Source organism: Eleginops maclovinus, chromosome 1, assembly GCF_036324505.1.
Source record: "Eleginops maclovinus isolate JMC-PN-2008 ecotype Puerto Natales chromosome 1, JC_Emac_rtc_rv5, whole genome shotgun sequence".
In the NCBI taxonomy this organism is placed as follows: domain Eukaryota; kingdom Metazoa; phylum Chordata; class Actinopteri; order Perciformes; family Eleginopidae; genus Eleginops; species Eleginops maclovinus.
In genome coordinates this window covers 407,008-427,036 of record NC_086349.1, presented here as the reverse complement: position 1 = coordinate 427,036, position 20,029 = coordinate 407,008, and the positions used below count along the sequence as shown (strand labels likewise).

The 20,029-nt window shown below is 41.4% G+C and overlaps 1 protein-coding gene across 1 annotated transcript; it reads right to left on the bottom strand.

Moving 5' to 3' along the window:
* Positions 1 to 1,394: 1,394 nt before the first annotated feature.
* Positions 1,395 to 6,730, bottom strand: nppal (natriuretic peptide A-like). Its single transcript, XM_063890200.1, has 4 exons — positions 6,454 to 6,730; positions 3,637 to 3,794; positions 3,118 to 3,409; positions 1,395 to 2,499 (listed from the first exon to the last, which is right to left on the bottom strand). Exons 1-3 carry the CDS (start codon positions 6,677 to 6,679, stop codon positions 3,122 to 3,124), a joined length of 672 nt encoding a protein of 223 aa, XP_063746270.1. The 5' UTR covers positions 6,680 to 6,730; the 3' UTR covers positions 1,395 to 2,499; positions 3,118 to 3,121.
* Between the last annotated feature and the right edge of the window lie 13,299 nt (positions 6,731 to 20,029).

The window sequence follows — 20,029 nt, the reverse complement described above, 5'->3', positions numbered from 1 at the left end:
CTTGAGGCACCTAAGACCTTGAGACCACAGCTCCCCGCCGCAGCTTCAGCAATAGAGGCTTTGAACACCGCCCACTCTGGTTCAATGTCCCCAGCCTCCACAGGGATGCCTGAAATGCTCCGCCGGAAGTGTGAGTTGAAGGCCTCCTGGACTTGTGATTCCTCCAGCCATTCCCAGTTCACCCGCACTATACGTTTGGGCTAACCAGGTCTGTCCAGAGGCTTCCCCCGCCACTCGACCCAACTCACCACCAGATGGTGATCAGTTGACAACTCCGCCCCTCTCTTCACCCGAGTGTCCAAAACATGCGGCCTCAGATCCGATAACAAAATCGATCATGGACCTTCTGCCTAGGGCGCTCTGGTACCACATACACTAATGAGCATCCTTATGTTCGAACATGGTGTTTGTTATGGCCAATTTATGACTAGCACAGAAGTCCAGTAACAAACCACCACTCCGGTTCAGATCAGGGGGGCCGTTCCTCCCAATCACGCCCCTCCAAGTGTCTCCATCATTGCCCACGTGTGCGTTGAAGGCTCCCAGCAAGACTAAGGAGTCCCCTTCAGGAGCCCCATACAGGACTTCTATCAGGGTATCCAAGAAGGCAGAATACTCTGAACTGCTGTTTGGTGCATAAGTATGTTGATCATTCTAGAGCACAGAAATATGTGCAGAAACACAAATATTCTGTTGATTTTTATTTTTTTTATTTCTCCCCACAACTAATCAGTACAACATTTATTTACAGTAAACAAAGTTGCAGTTGTTTCAACAAAAAATATGCTCTCTATCTGATACAGTAAATGGAAAAGACAGCTTCAACTGTTATGCTGCAAATAACTCTTCAACTGACTTAAGTTCATCCTCCCTCTCTCTTATCCTCCCTCCACCTCTTGCTGCTGTTCATATATCCATTGGTCTTGTAAAAAGTTCCTATGTGTAGCCTTTTTCTAGGGCTTACATCCTGATTGATGAGTCATATATAAAGCAGTTATTTGGTGTTAGGTCATTTGGCGTGTGTATTTGTTAACTGGTTCACGTGTGTAGTGTTAGGTTCTAAATCTTGAATAAGGAAGTAGGCAAAAAGAATCTTAGGAGCATCTCGTCAAGTTTAAGTGTTTATTAATAAAATTATATGATAGGTTTAAAAAGGACACTCGGCCGAGGTCTCCTCCCATTAACTGGTCCACAGTCCACTTTCGAGTGGTCTACACTTAAAAGGAAGATGTCCCATTCTCTGTTTACGAATAACTTTTCTACCCTGCATTGTTGATTTATTCAGATCTTCAGATGACTTAATCAAATCTTCAGTTGCCCTAAAAGAGAGGTGTAACTAAATAACACCCTCATTATATATCTCATAACACTTCTTTGGCTAGGCAAATTACATAATTAAGCACATAGTGACATTTGATATATTGATTATTCTCACAGTAGCATTTTTAATGGCAGTGTTTTGGAAATGGCAAACAAAGTGAATCTATCAGATTTCTGTGTCTTACTGAGAGAACGATGTGCAGCGTCTTGCAAAACGTGCCAGGTTGAATTGCAAATTCGGTGCAGAGTTGAAAATGTGTTTAGAGTTTTGGATATTGGAGCTGAGGTTTTGCTCTTTGAATGTCAGTTTATATTAGTGTGCTTTATGTGTCATTTTAGTGTGTTAACACTGTGTCTGAATCTATTTCTCTCTGCAATTCATTTGATGCTATTACAGTGTGAAATTATTTCATTTTCACTCAACATTATTTGTGATTTCAAACAGTTTGAGTGTACAATATAATTGTCAGTATTGCACATGCATCATGCCAACTAACAATAGACGTTGGGCACTCCGCTCTGCTGTCAAAAATCAATCAATGCCAAACTGCAGTTAATTACATGTAGCTCACATCATATATCTGCAATATGACTTTGGTATTCAGGCTTGAAACAGGCTGTGGCGATGCGACTGACATCTCAATTTAGTCATGTTGTATTAGGGGAGGTTTTTTCAGACACTGTAAAACTCCCATAAGCTATTTATTCTCCGTGCCCAATCTTATATTATTTAAGATTCGTTATGCCCATCCAGGCTGTCTGCTGTATCCAATGTGCTACAACAACCGATCCCCGTTTATTTTCAAACACCAAACTGTTCAGATGACTCCCTGCTGACGACAACATAAAAAACATATTTTTAATGATTAAATTATTCCAAATTAAAACGTTTATTTTACGTGCATTAAGAATGGTAGTGTCACTTAGGGAAATAATAATCTAAATTTAACACAGCACCCAAGAAGAAGAGTCACACACGCAGGTATTATGCTAAATATTTGTTTTACTACAATACTATTACAAGGCAACATTAATGTATCCAACAAGTTAATAATAAATAATCAATAAGTTTTCAATAACTCATTATTCAACAGTTAACACAGGAAAAGACGTCTCAGTTCCGCATCAGCACCATGGACAGGGAGCCTCGGGGAGTGGAGAGCGCGATCCGGTCTGCGCCTTTTCACACACACACACACACACACACACACACACACACACACACACACACACACACACACACACACAAACACACACACACACACACAAACACACGTTAAAATCATAATATCTGCATAACTATCTTGTAGCTTCTTGATGAAAATCAACTAAACCTCCAGCAGCTCAGATGCTTGTCTCTGAATATGAGACGTTTTTGATGCATCTGTATTTCAGTGCATTGATTATAACAAACTCTTGAATGTTTTAAAATCAAGCGAGTCGCTTTGTCCGCAAATATTCTGCATCATATTATAACTGCCTTTAGGTTTTTGTTCTGCAGATAATAATAATAATAATAATAATAATACTAACAATAATAATACATTTATTTTGTAGGCGCAGAAATAATAATAAAAAGACAACAAATAAATTAAAGTCAAAGTCAGACTAAAATCGAGCAATAAAACACAAGATATTGTATGTATGTTTTTCATAAACACCTGTAAGTGTGAACATTAAAAGGACTTGCATTGTCTCGTGTGTGTGCACCTGTTCTTCACTTTATGAACAGGAAGTGTGTGTTGCATGGAGCTGTAATATTAAATAGATATATTGTGGATGTCTCGCAGCTCCTACCTGTCTAGCATCCCAGCCCGCTGAAGGAGCCGATCCTCTCCAGCCGGACCCCGAAGCAGCTCCGCAGCCCCCCCTTCTTGTTCCGGCTCCATGAGCGCTTGGAGGTCCTCGTGAGCTCCTTGAATAGACGCGCGAGGATGCTTTCTTCAGCCAGAGCCGAGTTGCTGAGGTGTGAGGGCCCCCTCCAGTGCTGCTGTGGAGCTCCGAACAGAGCCTTGTCTGAGCTCCCATCTCGCCCCCCCCTCTCTTCCTCCGAGGTGCTGAGCTGCTCTACGAACAGCTGATCCAGAGTCTGTTGCAAAACAAAAGCACCATCTGAAAACGTTTACATCATTATTATTTCCCTGACATATGAGGCACTGCGTGACAAAGTCATGAACTCCACCTGGGTCTAAGGATATTGGTCTTTTAACTCTTAGTAAAATAGAAGTCACTATTTATAAAACTGACTTCAGACGCAGCTGTTATTGCATTCTTTGAAATGAATATTCCATGTTCCTCTCATCATCAGTGACTTACCTGCAGGTCAGAGGGGGGGTCTGCCCCTGCACAGTGAAGCAGGACCAGCAGGGACAAACAGCACGCGGACAGGTTTTGGCTCATTTTCTTTTTCCTGTTAGGAGAACTATAGCTGGCGCATGTCTCCGTCTCTGGGCCAGGTGCTCCTTTATACAAACCTGATTCCGTCACGAGACATGGGAAAATGTACGAGGTGTGACTAATGTTCCTGCACGTGGGAGTACAGGCCGACCTGCTGATGGAATTTTCCAGGTTAACCTGCAGAAGTCAGCTGCTGCTCTGGAGGAAAAGTAATCTCAAGAAATTTAAAGTAAGTTGATAAGAGCGCTTAGCTTCCCCTGCCAGATCCACACACTATTTTGTGTTTTTATCATAGGAAGTTTTGAGTAAAATAATCACCTGTATTCAGCTGTATTCAACACTTTGAATATTTAAAAGTATTTTGCTTACATTTTTTTCAGTAATCACTGCAGGTTTGGTCTTGAAAGGTCCCCAGCAGAGTGAAATCCCTTTTGACTTTAATGTAAATGAAATCTTTCATACTGGCATTTTCTTCAAACCCCCAGATTGTGTTCAATAACAAAGTTTTTTTTAAATGTCTTTTCCACAAATCCAAAATTGTGCTCTGGGACGTCAAAGCAACCTGCTGTTGAACAGTTTCCTGTCAATGAGTGCGGCACCTGAACAGTAGCTCCTCAACATCACCTTCTCTTTTTCCTGCTTTGCTTCTGAGTGTAAACATAAGTACTTTGAACCAATTGTTGCTGACACTCCAATAGTCTTAAGGGGTGAATATGTACGTGTGTGTGTGTGTGTTTGCCTCTATGGACCCTTGTTAATTCATGCCCCCCCTCATCCTAGCCTCTTGCAGCGCAGCCCCCCTGCATTCAGGCTCGGGGCTTAATGATGAGCGATTGGCCCCGGCCCCTGTGAGCCTGGATCACTGTGGAGGTGGATGGCGGCTAATTGGCATTCAGCAGCTTCTCAACTGGAGGGCTATCAGATGAAATTGACTCAGACCTCAGGGCAGCAGTGAGCGTTCCACATGTGGAAAGAATCTGAACTCTCGTCATTCCCCCTGTGGCTCCTGTCAGGCAGAGACAGGTGTAGCAGGAATCATCAGAACATAAAGTTAAGTTTCTTTTGTTTACGGTCAAAAAAGCCGGGAAGATGCCATGCAGATCATGCCACACCGTCATCATGCTTCACTACAAGTGAAAAGTCCTGAATTAAATGTATTTCTAAAGTAAAACCAGAAGTATTATCAGCAAAATGTTACTCAGTGTGAGAAGTGCTGAATAAGAAGCATTCAACTGTCATAAGTGAAGATGACATCCTTTATATATCTATATATATATATATATATATATATATATATATATATATATATATATACACACATATATACATATACATATATTGTTGAAAAGTTTAATCTAAAACAATGCTGTCATTTATATACCAGATTTAATCTAAGTTTAATAACATTTTTAAAAGTGATTTTTAACTTTATGTGTTGGATAAATCCAGCAAAATAAAAAGTACAATATTGCCTCCTGAAAACGTAGTATATGAAACCAAAATACTCAAAGAAAGTACACTACCTCAAACCTGTACGCTACCTTAGTACTTGAGGAAATGTACTCAATTCCATTCCCTTGCTGCTAAAGTGTACTGCTCATGAAAAATTAAATCATTTTACTTCACATTGGCATTTAGATACATAATCCACCGATTTTCCACATTGACGGTATCAGTGATCAGCATGCTGCAGGTTGCTCTGCAGGTCTCCAAAGCTTCAGAAGGACTGAGCTGGTTGTTTGGACAGGCTGACATTCAAACCTCTTAACTGTCACTTAGATGAAGAATGTTCCATCCACCCTCACACTGGTTCCCCTCCATTAAAGGCCTTAATTAGAACATGAGTGCCTCATCATCTAACGATGGAGCCTGCTGAACTGAGGAGAGGAACTCTGAAATGAGAGACCACCATGATGAAGTCAGAGCCTTCTGTTAGACAACCAGTGGTTCCCCACGCTAGTCCTTCAGGATGAACTCCCCCTAACATGAGTGAACTAAATAGAGTGGTGCAGGAATGAGTCCTAAAACCCGGAAAAAACAAACAATTTTACCACTTGTCTCGAAGTCAACCTTTTTTTGGATGGATTTCTGTCTGCATTCTGGATTTTCCTCCTCTGCCTCCCGTGTTTCTAAGTTCTCCTGGTTTGTTTTTTTGTTTTTGTTTGCTCCCTTTCTTTTGGTGAACATGCCTGCTAGTAGTGCTGCATACCTGGACTCACATTCAGGTTCAGGTCCTGACTCAAGTCCAGAGGTTCAGGTTCATAAGTCCAGACCTGAACCCATGGCTTGTGTGAGTAGGCCTACCTAAAGTGAACTTATTGTAAGCTAATTATCAATTGAAAATAAACTCATAATCATCTGAAATTCAAACTCGTCCAGTTTATTGTGTTCCCTGCTACTGTCCTTCCAACTTGTGTCTACATTTCTCTACAAAGTACAAATGTAAAAAAAAATTACAAACACTTTTTGCCACTTAGTCTGCAAATGACTTATGACATCAACTACAGTAAACTACTAGTGTACTACAAAGTTCAAACATTTATTTCATTTACCAAACTAAAGTAACCAAACCAAAAGCTCCCCGCACAAGAAAAGATGACGCTGAATAAACGCCCTAGTCGGCCAGTCCCGATGCTACTACTAGTATATCTTATAATATAAAGCTAAGAATGCCTATTTTTTACAAGCCTATTTAAAATTAAAGCTTATTTTCCAAAAAAGTATTGTTAAGCTTACCTCGATCGTTGTTATTTTGCTCGCCAAACATCGCCGCCAATGTAGCTGAGGCTGCATGTGGAGTAGTTTCTATTTTGTGGTTTTGCCTCAAGTGCCTGAGCCTCGCTATGTTCGATGTTACCCCAGTGCACTTGATCACTTTCCTGCACAGGTTACACTTCGCAGTATCAAGCGGCAGTTTCGTCACATGATCCCACACCTTACTGGATTTAAAGCCCCGCGGCATTGTGTTTACATGACCCGTGACGCTGTAGACCAAACAAAGGAGCTAGCTACACTACCATATATCCAACATGGCGACCACAGCAGCCCACGCTCTCCACTATGTCTAAGCCAATCACATCACTAGCTTCGCTTGACGTCACACGGATCTCGCGAGCAGTTGCGATACATTCTGAGACTTGGTGAGTTCAGTAATGGCTGCCATATCAGAAGCGCACACGATGTTTTTCGTCTTTTCTCAGCGCAAATGTATCGATCTATGGAAGGTTTTAGATGGTTTAGAATAAAAAGGAGAATATACGTAAGTGCTAGTTTTTTTGCGAGTCCAAGTACCGGTTCCCGACGTTCCGGTTTTAACCGGACTTGAACCGAAACTTTTTACAAGTCCAGTACCGGTTCGGCGTACCTGTACGCAGCACTATCTGGTAGTCAATTTTTCTAGTATTTGTTTGGCACTGCTTTTTATTTAATAACACTCGCTTTTTGTTGACCTGACATGGACTCATCACATAAACACCATCACCAAAACAGCTCCACAGCGGCTCTTCTTCCTCCGCAGGCTGCCGAGGTTCAACAGGGACTCCAGAATACTCTGCAACTTCTACCATAGAGAGCATCCTGACCCTCTACAGGTGCACGATAGGCCTTGTTGAACCAGAGATCGGAGGAGAGCGGGCAGACTGGTTCAAGATGATAAAAAGGCAACAGTAACTCAATTAAGCACGTGTTGAATTATTGACTCAGGGCCATCACAACACATGAAATACTAAAAACTGTTCGTATATCACAATTTAATACAGACACCAAAACCAAATTCACACAAATGCACTACATAATACATCAAATTATCTTTTACACAATAATCAGACTTAAAAAGAAAACATCTGGACAGAAGATTCAGTCCTGATATTTATTGTCGTGTTGTTTATGTTGAACAGTAAAACACATATTTCAGTTTGTGTTACTTCAGGGTCCATCCTGCAGCTAAATACCATTTTAACCTTAATGCTGTCTATTCCTGTCCTGGACTGATCCCACACTCACATGCCATTACATCATGCCCCCCTCCCCCTTCCCAGTCGTCTGTGGAAACACTAGCCTGTATATGTTGTAAATGTGACCCCTCTAGTGCCACCTTTACACAGATAAGGATATTTTTACACAACAAGGATGTTGCTGCATATACTTAACAGGGGTTCATGGTATTCTTAATACAGATCACAGAAATAGGAGGAAGAGGAATAAGAAAGGACTTGTTTAGTCACTATTGCTTTGTTATTGGTCAACGATCGGGTGTTGGTATTTTTTACGAGTAGAAGCATAATAAAACTGAATTTAATCTAAAAAGCTTAATTTCACCCGGTCAAATTCTGTATGTGTATACAGGTGAGTGCTGTAATATTCATCATAAAGTCATACAGTGCTGGTATTGAGAATCAGTGTTAAGGCCTCTAGATGACCTCAGGTGATGGCTTTGATGGGTCTTTCTCAGTAGCTGTGCCTCTAGTCCCATGCACAGGGAATAGAGAGCCCTCCACTCACTTCACTCCGTGTCATTTCATGTGTCTTATCCTCTTCATCTTGTTACATGTCTGAGCTGAACTGTTTTAATGTGCTGTGCTCTTTTTCTTAAAGTCGTCACTTCTTCAAAACAGACAATCAAAATATATAAATAGTCTGACAACAAATGCAGTTGAACATATTTAATCAATATATAAACTCAAATGTAGTATGACCCTAACCCATAGCCGCTCATCAATAATAAATGCTCAGGTGATTTTAGCTCTTTAGAGGTATGGTGGTATATTCATTTTAACAACAGGTTTAAAACATGTTTTAAATTGTTATAGTGTTGAATGTACTAGTGTTGCTCCTTCAGAAGTGTTAAGTCCCTCTTTTTACATTAAGCAAGTGTTTCTCCAAAATCATACATGTTCCAGTTGTACTGAGGCTCAGTTCAGCTCTGGCGGAGGCATGCGATCTCTTTAAGAGTCTCATGCTTTCAATGTCCCACTTTCCACACTGTAACTCCTCTGGCCCAAAAAAATATTTAAAATATGTTCTAGTCTGAGGTTCTACATATGCCTCCAAGACATAATTGTCACACTGATGCAAATAACTACTTACAATGTCATTAAAACCTCTTTAGCCCCCCCTCCCCTCACCACTGGCCTCCCACTGTATCCTGACAGATATCAACGGCATTACCTCAGGCTACCAGGACCCCCACAGTCACTAATGCCCTGGCAACAACACTTAGTGTCTGCATGAAGAGCCAGGCCAATCCACCCGTTTATAAAGGTGAAACACTCTGAAGCCATTTCAGTTCCTCTTGATATGCTCATTTGAGTTATCAAAAGCATTTGGGATTTCTTAGTACTCCTTTACCGTCACCACTTACATTGTATAACATGATGTGTCAAAGAAGTACCTGTGGATAGAAGCATGATACAGACCCCTTTGTAACGACTGTTGTTTGGCTTCATAGTAATGCGTTGTATGTAATGTTCTGTTAGGGTTATGCAGATTAATGGTAGTGTGTGTGGAGAGAGTGCGAGTGGACTGGAGTATCAGCAGACAGAAGTGTTTGTACAGTGAGCTGAGGAACAGTCACACATACAGTGGGGCAAAAAAGTATTTAGTCAGCCACCAATTGTGTAAGTTCTCCCATTTAAAAAGATGAGAGAGGCCTGTAATTTTTATCATAGGTATACCTCAACTATGAGAGACAGAATGAGAAAAGGAAATCCAGAAAATCACATTGTCTGATTTTTAAAGAATTTATTTTCCAATTATTGTGGAAAATAAGTATTTGGTCAATAACAAAAGTTCATCTCAATACTTTGTTATATACCCTTTGTTGGCAATGACAGAGGTCAAACGTTTTCTGTAAGTCTTCACAAGGTTTTCACACACTGTTGCTGGTATTTTGGCCCATTCCTCCATGCAGATCTCCTCTACAGCAGTGATGTTTTGGGGCTGTCGCTGGGCAACATGGACTTTCAACTCCCTCCAAAGATTTTCTATGGGGTTGAGATCTGGAGACTGGCTAGGCCACTCCAGGACCTTGAAATGCTTCTTACGAAGCCACTCCTTCGTTGCCCTGGCGGTGTGTTTGGGATCATTGTCATGCTGAAAGACCCAGCCACGCTTCATCTTCAGTGCCCTTGCTGATGGAAGGAGGTTTTCACTCAAAATCTCACGATACATGGCCCCATTCATTCTTTCCTTTACACGGATCAGTGGTCCTGGTCCCTTTGCAGAAAAACAGCCCCAAAGCATGATGTTTCCACCCCCATGCTTCACAGTAGGTATGGTGTTCTTTGGATGCAACTCTGCATTCTTTCTCCTCCAAACACGACGAGTTGAGTTTTTACCAAAAAGTTCTATTTTGGTTTCATCTGACCATATGACATTCTCCCAATCCTCTTCCGGATCATCCAAATGCCCTCTAGCAAACTTCAGACGGGCCTGGACATGTACTGGCTTAAGCAGGGGGACACGTCTGGAACTGCAGGATTTAAGTCCCTGGCGGCGTAGTGTGTTACTGATGGTAGCCTCTGTTACTTTGGTCCCAGCTCTCTGCAGGTCATTCACTAGGTCCCCCCGTGTGGTTCTGGGATTTTTGCTCACCGTTCTTGTGATCATTTTGACCCCACGGGGTGAGATCTTGCGCCGAGCCCCAGATCGAGGGAGATTAGCAGTGGTCTTGTATGTCTTCCATTTTCTAATAATTGCTCCCACAGTTGATTTCTTCACACCAAGCTGCTTACCTATTGCAGATTCAGTTTTCCCAGCCTGGTGCAGGTCTACAATTTTGTCTCTGGTCTCCTTTGACAGCTCTTTGGTCTTGGCCATAGTGGAGTTTGGAGTATGACTGTTTGAGGTTGTGGACAGGTGTCTTTTATACTGATAACGAGTTCAAAAAGGTGCCATTAATACAGGTAAAGAGTGGAGGACAGAGGAGCCTCTTAAAGAAGAAGTTACAGTTCTGTGAGAGCCAGAAATCTTGCTTGTTTGTAGGTGACCAAATACTTATTTTACCGAGGAATTTACCAATTAATTCATTAAAAATCCTACAATGTGATTTTCTGGATTTTATTTTCTCATTTTGTCTCTCATAGTTGAGATAGGCCTATATCTATGATAAAAATTACAGGCCTCTCTCATCTTTTTAAATGGGAGAACTTGCACAATTGGTGGCTGACTAAATACTTTTTTTCCCCCACTGTAAATGCAATGGCTTCCCAAGGAAACGAAGACTACAGAGTCATCCCCTGCTCCTCCACTACTGTCTGGGAGCCAAGCAGGAAAGTTCGACAGGAAGATACTGAAAGAACAACCTGAATATGCAAAGTTGCAAATAATCTATGACAGTTTGGTCAGCTTGAAAACCAACCACATTAAATTAAACTTCATCAACGTTACAAATCATATCTTACAGGCGTCACAGGTAGTGTTGTGTATTTACTCCTGTGACGGTGGTGCTCCTTCTCTGTGATTGGTCAGTGAGGTAGCGCTGGGGATCCCTCTGTCATTGGGATGATTGTATTCAGACTGCCTGCAATGCTGCCACACCTCCCTCTCTTCCCTGCCCCACCTGCTGTGAAACACTGGGCTTTATGTAGCCCAATAACAGCAGTGTTACACTTGCTTTCAGATGCAACATGCATATTCAAAGTAAACATTTTATATCAAGCCCTCCTACCAGATGACACAGCATTCCTGCCCTAGGCATGGGGAATTAAAGTGACAGTTATGAGCGCTCCGGTCACAGTCAGAAATGCACGTAAAACAAAATCCCACAATAGTCTGTATTGGCTTGTGTCCCACTTCAACTATTATTTATATATCATCATAATGTATTACCAACTATCTATGCATATTTTAGGTTAACTTACAAGTTTACAAACAATGAAAATGATTATAAGGATTAATAATACTTGTTTTTATCTTAAAGGTCCCCTAGTCTGCAAAATGCACTTTTTGCTGTCTTTTATACATAAATATGTGTAAAATACAACCCGTCTCTCTTCTCCTCCTTACCCACATCTCTAAAAACGGGGGTACAAACTATCTGATCCAGATTTGCTGACCTTATGACGTAATAAGGGAAATGTGGGCTGGCTTTACATTGAACTCCTGGCAACATCCAGCCCACAGGACACCTCCCAACCTATCGTCCCCCATATGCAGTAGGCAAGCTGAAACCACTCTGTTCTGGAAGTAATATGGTCTGTGTTTACATTAGCAAGCATGCTAACACTCAGAGCTAATGCTGTACTGGAGACTGTGTGTAATATAAAGGTCCTGTCCTTGTGGTAAACCGAGAGAGAGAAACGTTTGAGCTCCATACTGTTTCAGAAATAATGCTGGATGTGGTTTGAACATAATATGGCGTTTAATCACGGCAGCGTTTAGCTGAGTTTCTCCCGGTAGAAAACTCTTCAGATGAGAGATCATGACGCTCTAAAGGGGCGTGGCCAGCATGACTCCAAAGGGGCGTGGCCAGCAGCAGCTAGTTCATTTAAAGCTGTCACAGAATCAGCACTTCAGGAACAGGGCTGAAATAGAGGGGGATGAGGCATGCTACAATGGGGGATCTGTTTGCTATTTTGAGCAAAACACTTCACAGACATGTTTTGAATAGACCCTACAATATTCTTATTCTTGTTCTTTATTTCAGTATATTGTTCAAATATAGCATAATCACAGAATTTTAAGGACTTTTACTTATGTTGTCATTTCAGTGGAAAAGCACTGATAAAATTACCTCTACACCCCTTCAGCGGAGAAAATAAAGTAGCCTGTTTCAGTGCAGCCTCTCCTGGGTCTCCCTCTATTAGCACACAGAGTCTGCTATTCTACCTGAAAAAGCTCAAACACACAAAATAAACTTAAAACCTGGCTATTTATGTTTAAATGGTTACCACAAATCTTCCCTCTTGTCCAAATGGCTTTTAAGAGATCCAGCCTTAAGATGATATGTCGCTTCAGAAGTCAGGGTTGAACAAAGCAACGTTTTTTTGTGTCTCTCTTGGGTTTGCTGTGACTGTGTCCCTGCAGAGAAGGCATCACATAAATGGGATTACTGCCACTTTTCAGAATGCATTTTGAGAGAGCATGGTGGATTTTGTCCCCCATCACTTATATTGAAAGTTAATTCAGGAAGTATTGAACCAAGTAACCTTTCCATATATAGTGTTTTATATACAGTGTATTTGTTTGTGTGAGTGCCCTCCATAATTATTGGCTCCCCTTTGTTAAAAATGAACAAAACAAGTTGAAAAAATTGTCTTTATTGTTTTTCCTCATGTTATTTCATATAAAAATATTAACAAAAATCAAACTTTTTTACTGAAGTAAAATTATAAAAAAAATAAAAATAATGTTGACTTTAAATAGATTTTTTTTTTCAAAGCATGTGTGCCACAATTATTGGCACCCCTTCATTTAATATTTTGTGCAGCTTCCTTTAGCCAAGATTACAGCTCAGAGTCTCCTCCTGTAATGCCTGATGAGGTTGGTGGACACATGGCACGGAATCTGAGACCATTCTTCCATACAGAATGTCTCCAGATCCTTCAGTTCAGATGTTGATGCTCGTGGACTCTCCTCTTCAGCTCCTCCCAGACATTTTCAATGGGATGTAGGTCTGCGGACTGTGATGGCCATGGCAAAGTCTTTATTCTGTGGTGAGTTAACCATTTTTAAGCAGATTTTGAGGAGTGCTTCGGATCGTTGTCCTGCTGGAAGGTCCAACCATGGCCCATCTTAAGCTTCCGAGCAGAGGCTGTTTAATATCCACCTTTGACGTTTGTTGCCCAAAAGCTCTGTTTTGGGCTCATCTGACCATATAACCCAGTCCGATTCGAAGTCCCAGTTACGTATGGGAAACTGAGGACGCTTTAATTTGTTGTTAACTGAAAGCAATGTTTTTTTCCTGGCAACCCTCCCAAACAACTTGTGGTGATGAGACTTTCTGACCCCAAGACTCAACTGACCCCTGCAATTCTCCAGCTGTGATCCTTGCAGATACTTTTGCCAGTAGAACCATCTTCCTCATGGTGTGTGGTGTCAATGTACACACACGTCCTCTTCCAAGCTGATTCTTAACCTCTCGTGTTGCTTGATGGTTCTTAATTATTGCCCTGATAGTGGAAATGAGCATTTTCAACTGTTTGAAGATTTTCTTAGTATCCATTTCCTAATTTGTACAGCTCAACAACTTTTCGTCGCAGATCATCACTGTGTTCTCTGGTCTTTCCCATAGTGAGGGAATGTTGGCCTCATATTTATACCCCAGTGAAACAGGAAGTCATGGTTGACCTCTTAAGAGTTCCTAATCAAACAGTTGAACGTACAAATGTAAGTTATGACTGGAAATATACTTCAGTCACATCTTAATCAAATGATTTTCAAAGGGTGCCAATAATTCTGGCACACATGTTTTTGGAGAGAAATATTTATTTAAAGTCAACATTTTATTTTAATAATTTTACTTCAGTGAAAAGGTTAGATTTTTGTCAATATTTTGAATGAAATATTATGAGGAAAACAATAAAGACAGTTTTTGCATCTTGTTTAGCTTATTTTTACCAAAAGGCTGCCAATAATTCTGGAGGGCACTGTATGTATGCCGAGCCAGTGAGGAACACACATTCTGATGAGGACTGTATTTGAATTAGCTCCCTTGAAAAGAAAATAAATGATTTGAATTGTGGGCCTTTGTGTCACAGCTTCTGCAATTTAGTTCAGAAAGCCAGAAATGGTTTTACACTCACTATTTTTTATTTAAATAAAAACATTATAGAACCAGAAGGGAGAGCATTTGAGAAGTGCAGCAATCAGTCCGACAGAAAGCATGTCGCCCCCCCTCCAGTGGTGCACCAACACGCTGACCCCTCTTGTGACAGATTTATTATCAGAGCTGGTACGCAAAGTAATTTCCCCTAATGATCTCAGCTGCCTTCAGCACCTCAGGACAAGTGAGTGTGGCTGACATGAGAGGACGGGAGACAGAGAGGGAGAGAGGAAGGGAGGACAAGGGAGGAAGATATCTTATAGGAAGGAAAAAACAGTTGTGTATCAGACTGAACTGAATGAGTTCATCTGATATTTAAACATCAGTTCTAATGCCATCATAACATTGAACTACATTAAATGAGGTCAACTCGAATGTGTGATAACATTTACTCAATAATGGTCCTGAGAGGATGTTGACTGTTCTCACTGTCCTTTCTGTGTCGGTGTTCCCACTGGCATAGTCCTAATGTAGGTTAACAACAACACCTGCTGCTGAACAAACAGGGCTAACCCAAGGCCTGAGCTGATTATGGGTTTGTACAAAGATAGAGTTTTTAAAAATAAAAGTAAAGGCCTGTATCGCTCTCCTTTGTAAGGAAGCTTAACTTTTAATCATGAAGAAAGGATGAGGTCAAAACTGTTGTCCAGCACATACTGTATATTAGATGAATAAAGGTCATTTGATAGGTTTAGTTTTGTTTTGCCCCTACAGAGCTTATACTAGGGATGGGCATTCGATTAAATTGTCTTAATCGGTCGTCGGGAGAATTAACGATCGATTTTCGATTAATCATTAATATTTTTATATTAAAATTCACTATTTATTGGCTATATTAAAAATGCAATGAACATACAAAAAAAGAGTGTGTTTGCTCATTGAGAGATTTATTACAAGATGAACAACTCTTGTGGCAGTTAAACTTACAAGATGGACAACTCTTGTGGCAGTTCAACCGGATCTGTTCAATGGTTGAACTGAAAATATGCGCTGCTGTGCTCTTAAGCAGCGGAGCTTGCAGCTAGAAGCCGGTGCTTATGAACACAACTGACCCTCGTTTTCCCCCAAAATAATAATAATAATAATATAAAAAAACAATCATGTTAAACAATAACTTAACCAAAAATATATAATACTTTTAGTCTGACAGGTTTTGCCAAATGTAACTCAAAACTATCCAAAAAGGTGAGAAAGAGGGTGAGAGAGAGATTAGCCAACCTAACAATGAATTAGGCTAATTAACAAAGCTTCATAAAAATAACCAGTAACTCACATACAACTTCAGCACCAGTCTACTGATTTGTGTTGAGAAAGATAAGCACGTTAACATGCTCTGGGGTCAGGCGCGAGCGCAGCCGGGTGACCGTCAGTCCAGCCGCCGAAAACACCCGCTCTGAGGGGACAGACGTCGCCGTGATGCACAGGTACCTCCGTGCTAACTCGGCAAGCCTGGGGAACCTTATTCCATTCACTTTCCACCAGTCTGTAGGGTTGCAATCCAGGGGTGGGGGAGCCTCCCTCAGAAAGTTATGAAGTTCTGCTCCTTCGATGCCAGACTCGCATTGAATGGTATAGTGCTCCCCAAGGAGTTGTGTCATAGCACAGACCTGGGACTGGGAGGCCGTGACTCCAGTGTTTGCGCGCCCCTCGTCCGTGTCAGACAACGCAGGCTCCTCGTCTTCCCCAGCCATTGCGATAGCCACCCTACCGATCTCCACTGCCTCTGCCAGTTCAACCAGTTTCACATTAGCAGCCATTTTCTGTGTTGGTGTGAGAAAGCCCAGGTGCTTGTGACGAGGGTCCAGCATTGATGAGATCATGGGGGCGGATGACACAAACTCTTCAGACTGAACCTGTAAATGATGGGAGAAATCAATAAGAAAAAAATGCTGTATCTAAATAGGCAACACAACGCAGATAAGAGGCAAGTATGCATTAGAGAAAGACAGGCCTACTCCAATTGGCTATTTATTATGGAAATCATTTAAAGTAAGATAAAAAGTTTAGCTTACATTCATTCGCTTGATGAGGGAAGATCGCACGTTTGTCTTGAATTCGATGAGTCTGGGCCCGTCTTCTTCACTGGGCATGAGGTGGATATTGATGAGGCCGAAGGTGACGGGATAAGTGTTCGAGATAGAGACGTCTTTCTCTGCAGACATAACCATGGTGGCACATTTAAGTGCTGACAGCACAGGCTGTGTGTCCTCCATCATCTGCCAGTACTCATCCTTAAACTCCAGGATCCTGGCATCTTGAAGCTTGGTCACGGTTCGGTCCGACAGCACAGCAGCAACAGCCCACCGCTGCTCCACCAGCCGATCAAACATCTCGCACACGGAGTTCCACCGTGTTTTACACGACTGGATAAGCCGGTGAGTTGTGAGGCCCATTTGCTCCTGTTTCTTTTGCAGTGCATTGGTTGCTGCAGTGCTGTGATTGAGGTGGCTAACAAGTTTACTAGCCGCTGATATTACCCGATATAGATACAGTGCAAATCCGTCATTTATGGCCACCTGGAGTGTATGTGCAAAGCAGGCAACTGAAATCCAGTTCACTGTGGTGGGACTGTTGGCAGCAACAATATTGGCCGCGTTGTCATGAACGCATGCAATAACTCGGTCTTCAAGTCCCCATTGCTCTACAGCTTTATTCATTTTCTCAGCGAGGTGGTCAGCTGTATGCCGACCTGGCAGGCTTTCTGTGAGCAGGACCGCTGAGTTCATTTGCCAGTCATCACTGATGTAGTGGCAGGTGATTGTGATGTAGCTCTCAGCTGTTAAAGCCGTCCAGCAGTCTGTGGTTAGAGCAACTCTTTCAGCTGTGCTCAGTTCTTCTAACAGCTCCTGCTTCCGTTCTTCGTAGTGAGTTTCTATCAGTCTGGTGATGGTACGTTGTGACGGAATGTGATATGCTGGTTCCAATAAGTTTATCAGTTTTCGAAAACCTTCGCCCTCAACAATACTTAATTTTCTCTGCTCGTTGTGCATCGCAGCTCCTCCGTGCTAACATCGTGTTGATGCTAGGTTGAGACCGAGAGCAGGATGCACCGCCACTAACCAGGGTCGGATGCGCATTTTTCAAGTGGTACATCATTTGAGTCGTGGACGAGTTGTACTTATACACAGCTTCGCAGTGTTGGCAGTGAACTGAGTCATTCTTTAAATCAAAATGGTCCCACGCCACACTTCGCCGTGACCTCTTCATGATTACTTTTGAAATACATGGAAACTCCCAGGTATCTGAGTAGGCCTGTGGCGTTTTTTTTCAAACATTGCCCCCATGTGGTAAATGTTTGATTGCTGCCACATAGCGAAATTCATTGCATTCCTTCAAGACTCACACTACGCAACAGAACCTGCATTAGTTTTATCGATAAAAAATGAATGTCATCGACGAAATTCTTAATGATCAATTAATCAATCGTCGATTAATCATGCCCATCCCTAGCTTATACCATTAAAATGACCCATTGTTTAGCTTTATTTTATTTTATTTGCATTTTAGGAAATTATTCAAAAAGCATACACAGCAAAAAATAAATCTAGGTACATAAATTAACTACATAACAGTTGACAAATCTGAGATTAAATAATAGTAATAATAATACTACAAATAAAATAATGGATATTATATGGATAATGAATATTAATACTAAAAATCCCTATTATAGTGTTCTATATTTTACTCATTCCCATCTTTCCTCAAAGACATGCATCTGGTTTCTAATTCTCATAGTTGTTTTCTCAACACCCTAGATTTCCTTTCCATTGTTTAGCTTTCTAATCAGTTTTCAAGTCAGTTTTTACCCTTGAACAAACTAACCCTTTGCAATGAAGTTTCAGGCAACATTGATCTATGCATGGATCCATCCCTTGTGTGACAGCCGCTCCACTTATGAGTTGAATTGGACACCTTCAATGGGACACATGTGAAGGAGTTGAAAATGAAGCCTGATCTGGCCGTACGACAGATGTGAATTGAAAAGAGAGGACATGATGGAGCGAATGGAATGATCCTTTCGGATCTCGAGGTGGCATACCAGTCACACCTTTCTGCCCGCAAGCTTTAGGTCCCTTCTGTGAGTAATTATAACAAGTAGAGATGATATAACTGGTGTCAGATTAATTTTTTTACACGGCATACGAATATATTTTACAGTATACTGTTTCTTCTACTCTTTCCTAGGTGATCCACTATAATGATAGAGATTTGCTTCCACACATCCACTCAGCCATTACGCAGTACAGGCTATGGTTATATTACCCCACAGGTCAAAGGTGGGCACTGTAACTGGCTGGAGTAAATAGAGGTAAATGACAGCAGTGCTTTCAATCATCATGGAGGCATGGTAGGAGCCTCTTGTAAATATCATCTTCAGTCATCTTGATGTTGAAGGGTTTTGGGTCAGTTACAGCAATTGGAATATGAAGGGCCATAAATAGGTCTTTTTGATATGCTCACTTCTTGACAATAAATTGAATTCAAAGGAACTTAAACTTCTGGATTCAGAAACATTTTTCTTTGTCATGCAGTCAACTGCAAAAACTGAAAATGATCTTCAGAACTGAAAGAGACAGTGGTTTGTAGTTCCACCGCAGTAAACTGGCAGTGAGGGACAATAATAAACACCTTACCAGACTAAATATAGTCTCTGTTAAGAACAAGTAAAGTTTTCACAAATATATAGTTTGTGTAAACATATGACAAATGTGCGAGGATGATGATGTCAGAGCATCAGCCTGTGGCCCCATTCATCCCCTGCTTACGCCTGTGTCTTTGGTCTGTCTTACAGAACTCATCAATAATTTTTACATTCTTTTTTCTGCCTCCATCTCTCCCTCTCTCTCTGAAGATGTCTCTGTGGCAGCGGGGTGTGGTTAGAGCGCCGGCTGCTGGAGTGATGGGAGTGGCTCGGCTGGAGACCAGACAGCTGATCAGAATCAGGTAATTAAGTCATGACATAAAACATGTTGTTAACCCGGTTCTGGTCTGTCTCGCAGTAGGCTGGGTTCTGGAAGGACGTGTGTGCCACTGAAAACATCGGCTAACTGGAACACGCCGTGTCCATGCCTATGTTGTTTTGTGTTCATCTTTGTGTGCCGCAATAAAGCATTTTTTTATGAACAAAGGGTCACTGCTAATGTAGGCTATATGTCGTAGAACAAAACGTGATCCGTCTCTTACATTTGTGTCAACAGACCTTATTTCGAGCTATTTTCCAAAATCCTACGGAGAAATCCCACCGACTCTGAGACGAGGGAACCGGAAGTGGTAAAATGCTAACTCACTTAGGACTTGTCCCTGCACCACTTTATTATCTTTTGGAGTGAACATATATGTGTGAGGTTTTCACACATTTATTTTCACTCCAAAAGGACATGCAGACTTCATCTGGATGCACACTTTTTGCTCTCCATCTCTATGGACATTGCTGATTTATTTAGCTTGAACTAAAGGAAGATACTCACTTACTGTATATCACTTAATCTACAGAAAAAAACAGTTCTCAGACCCTGACTTTAATCTTTTTCAATTTCAAATCTCTGT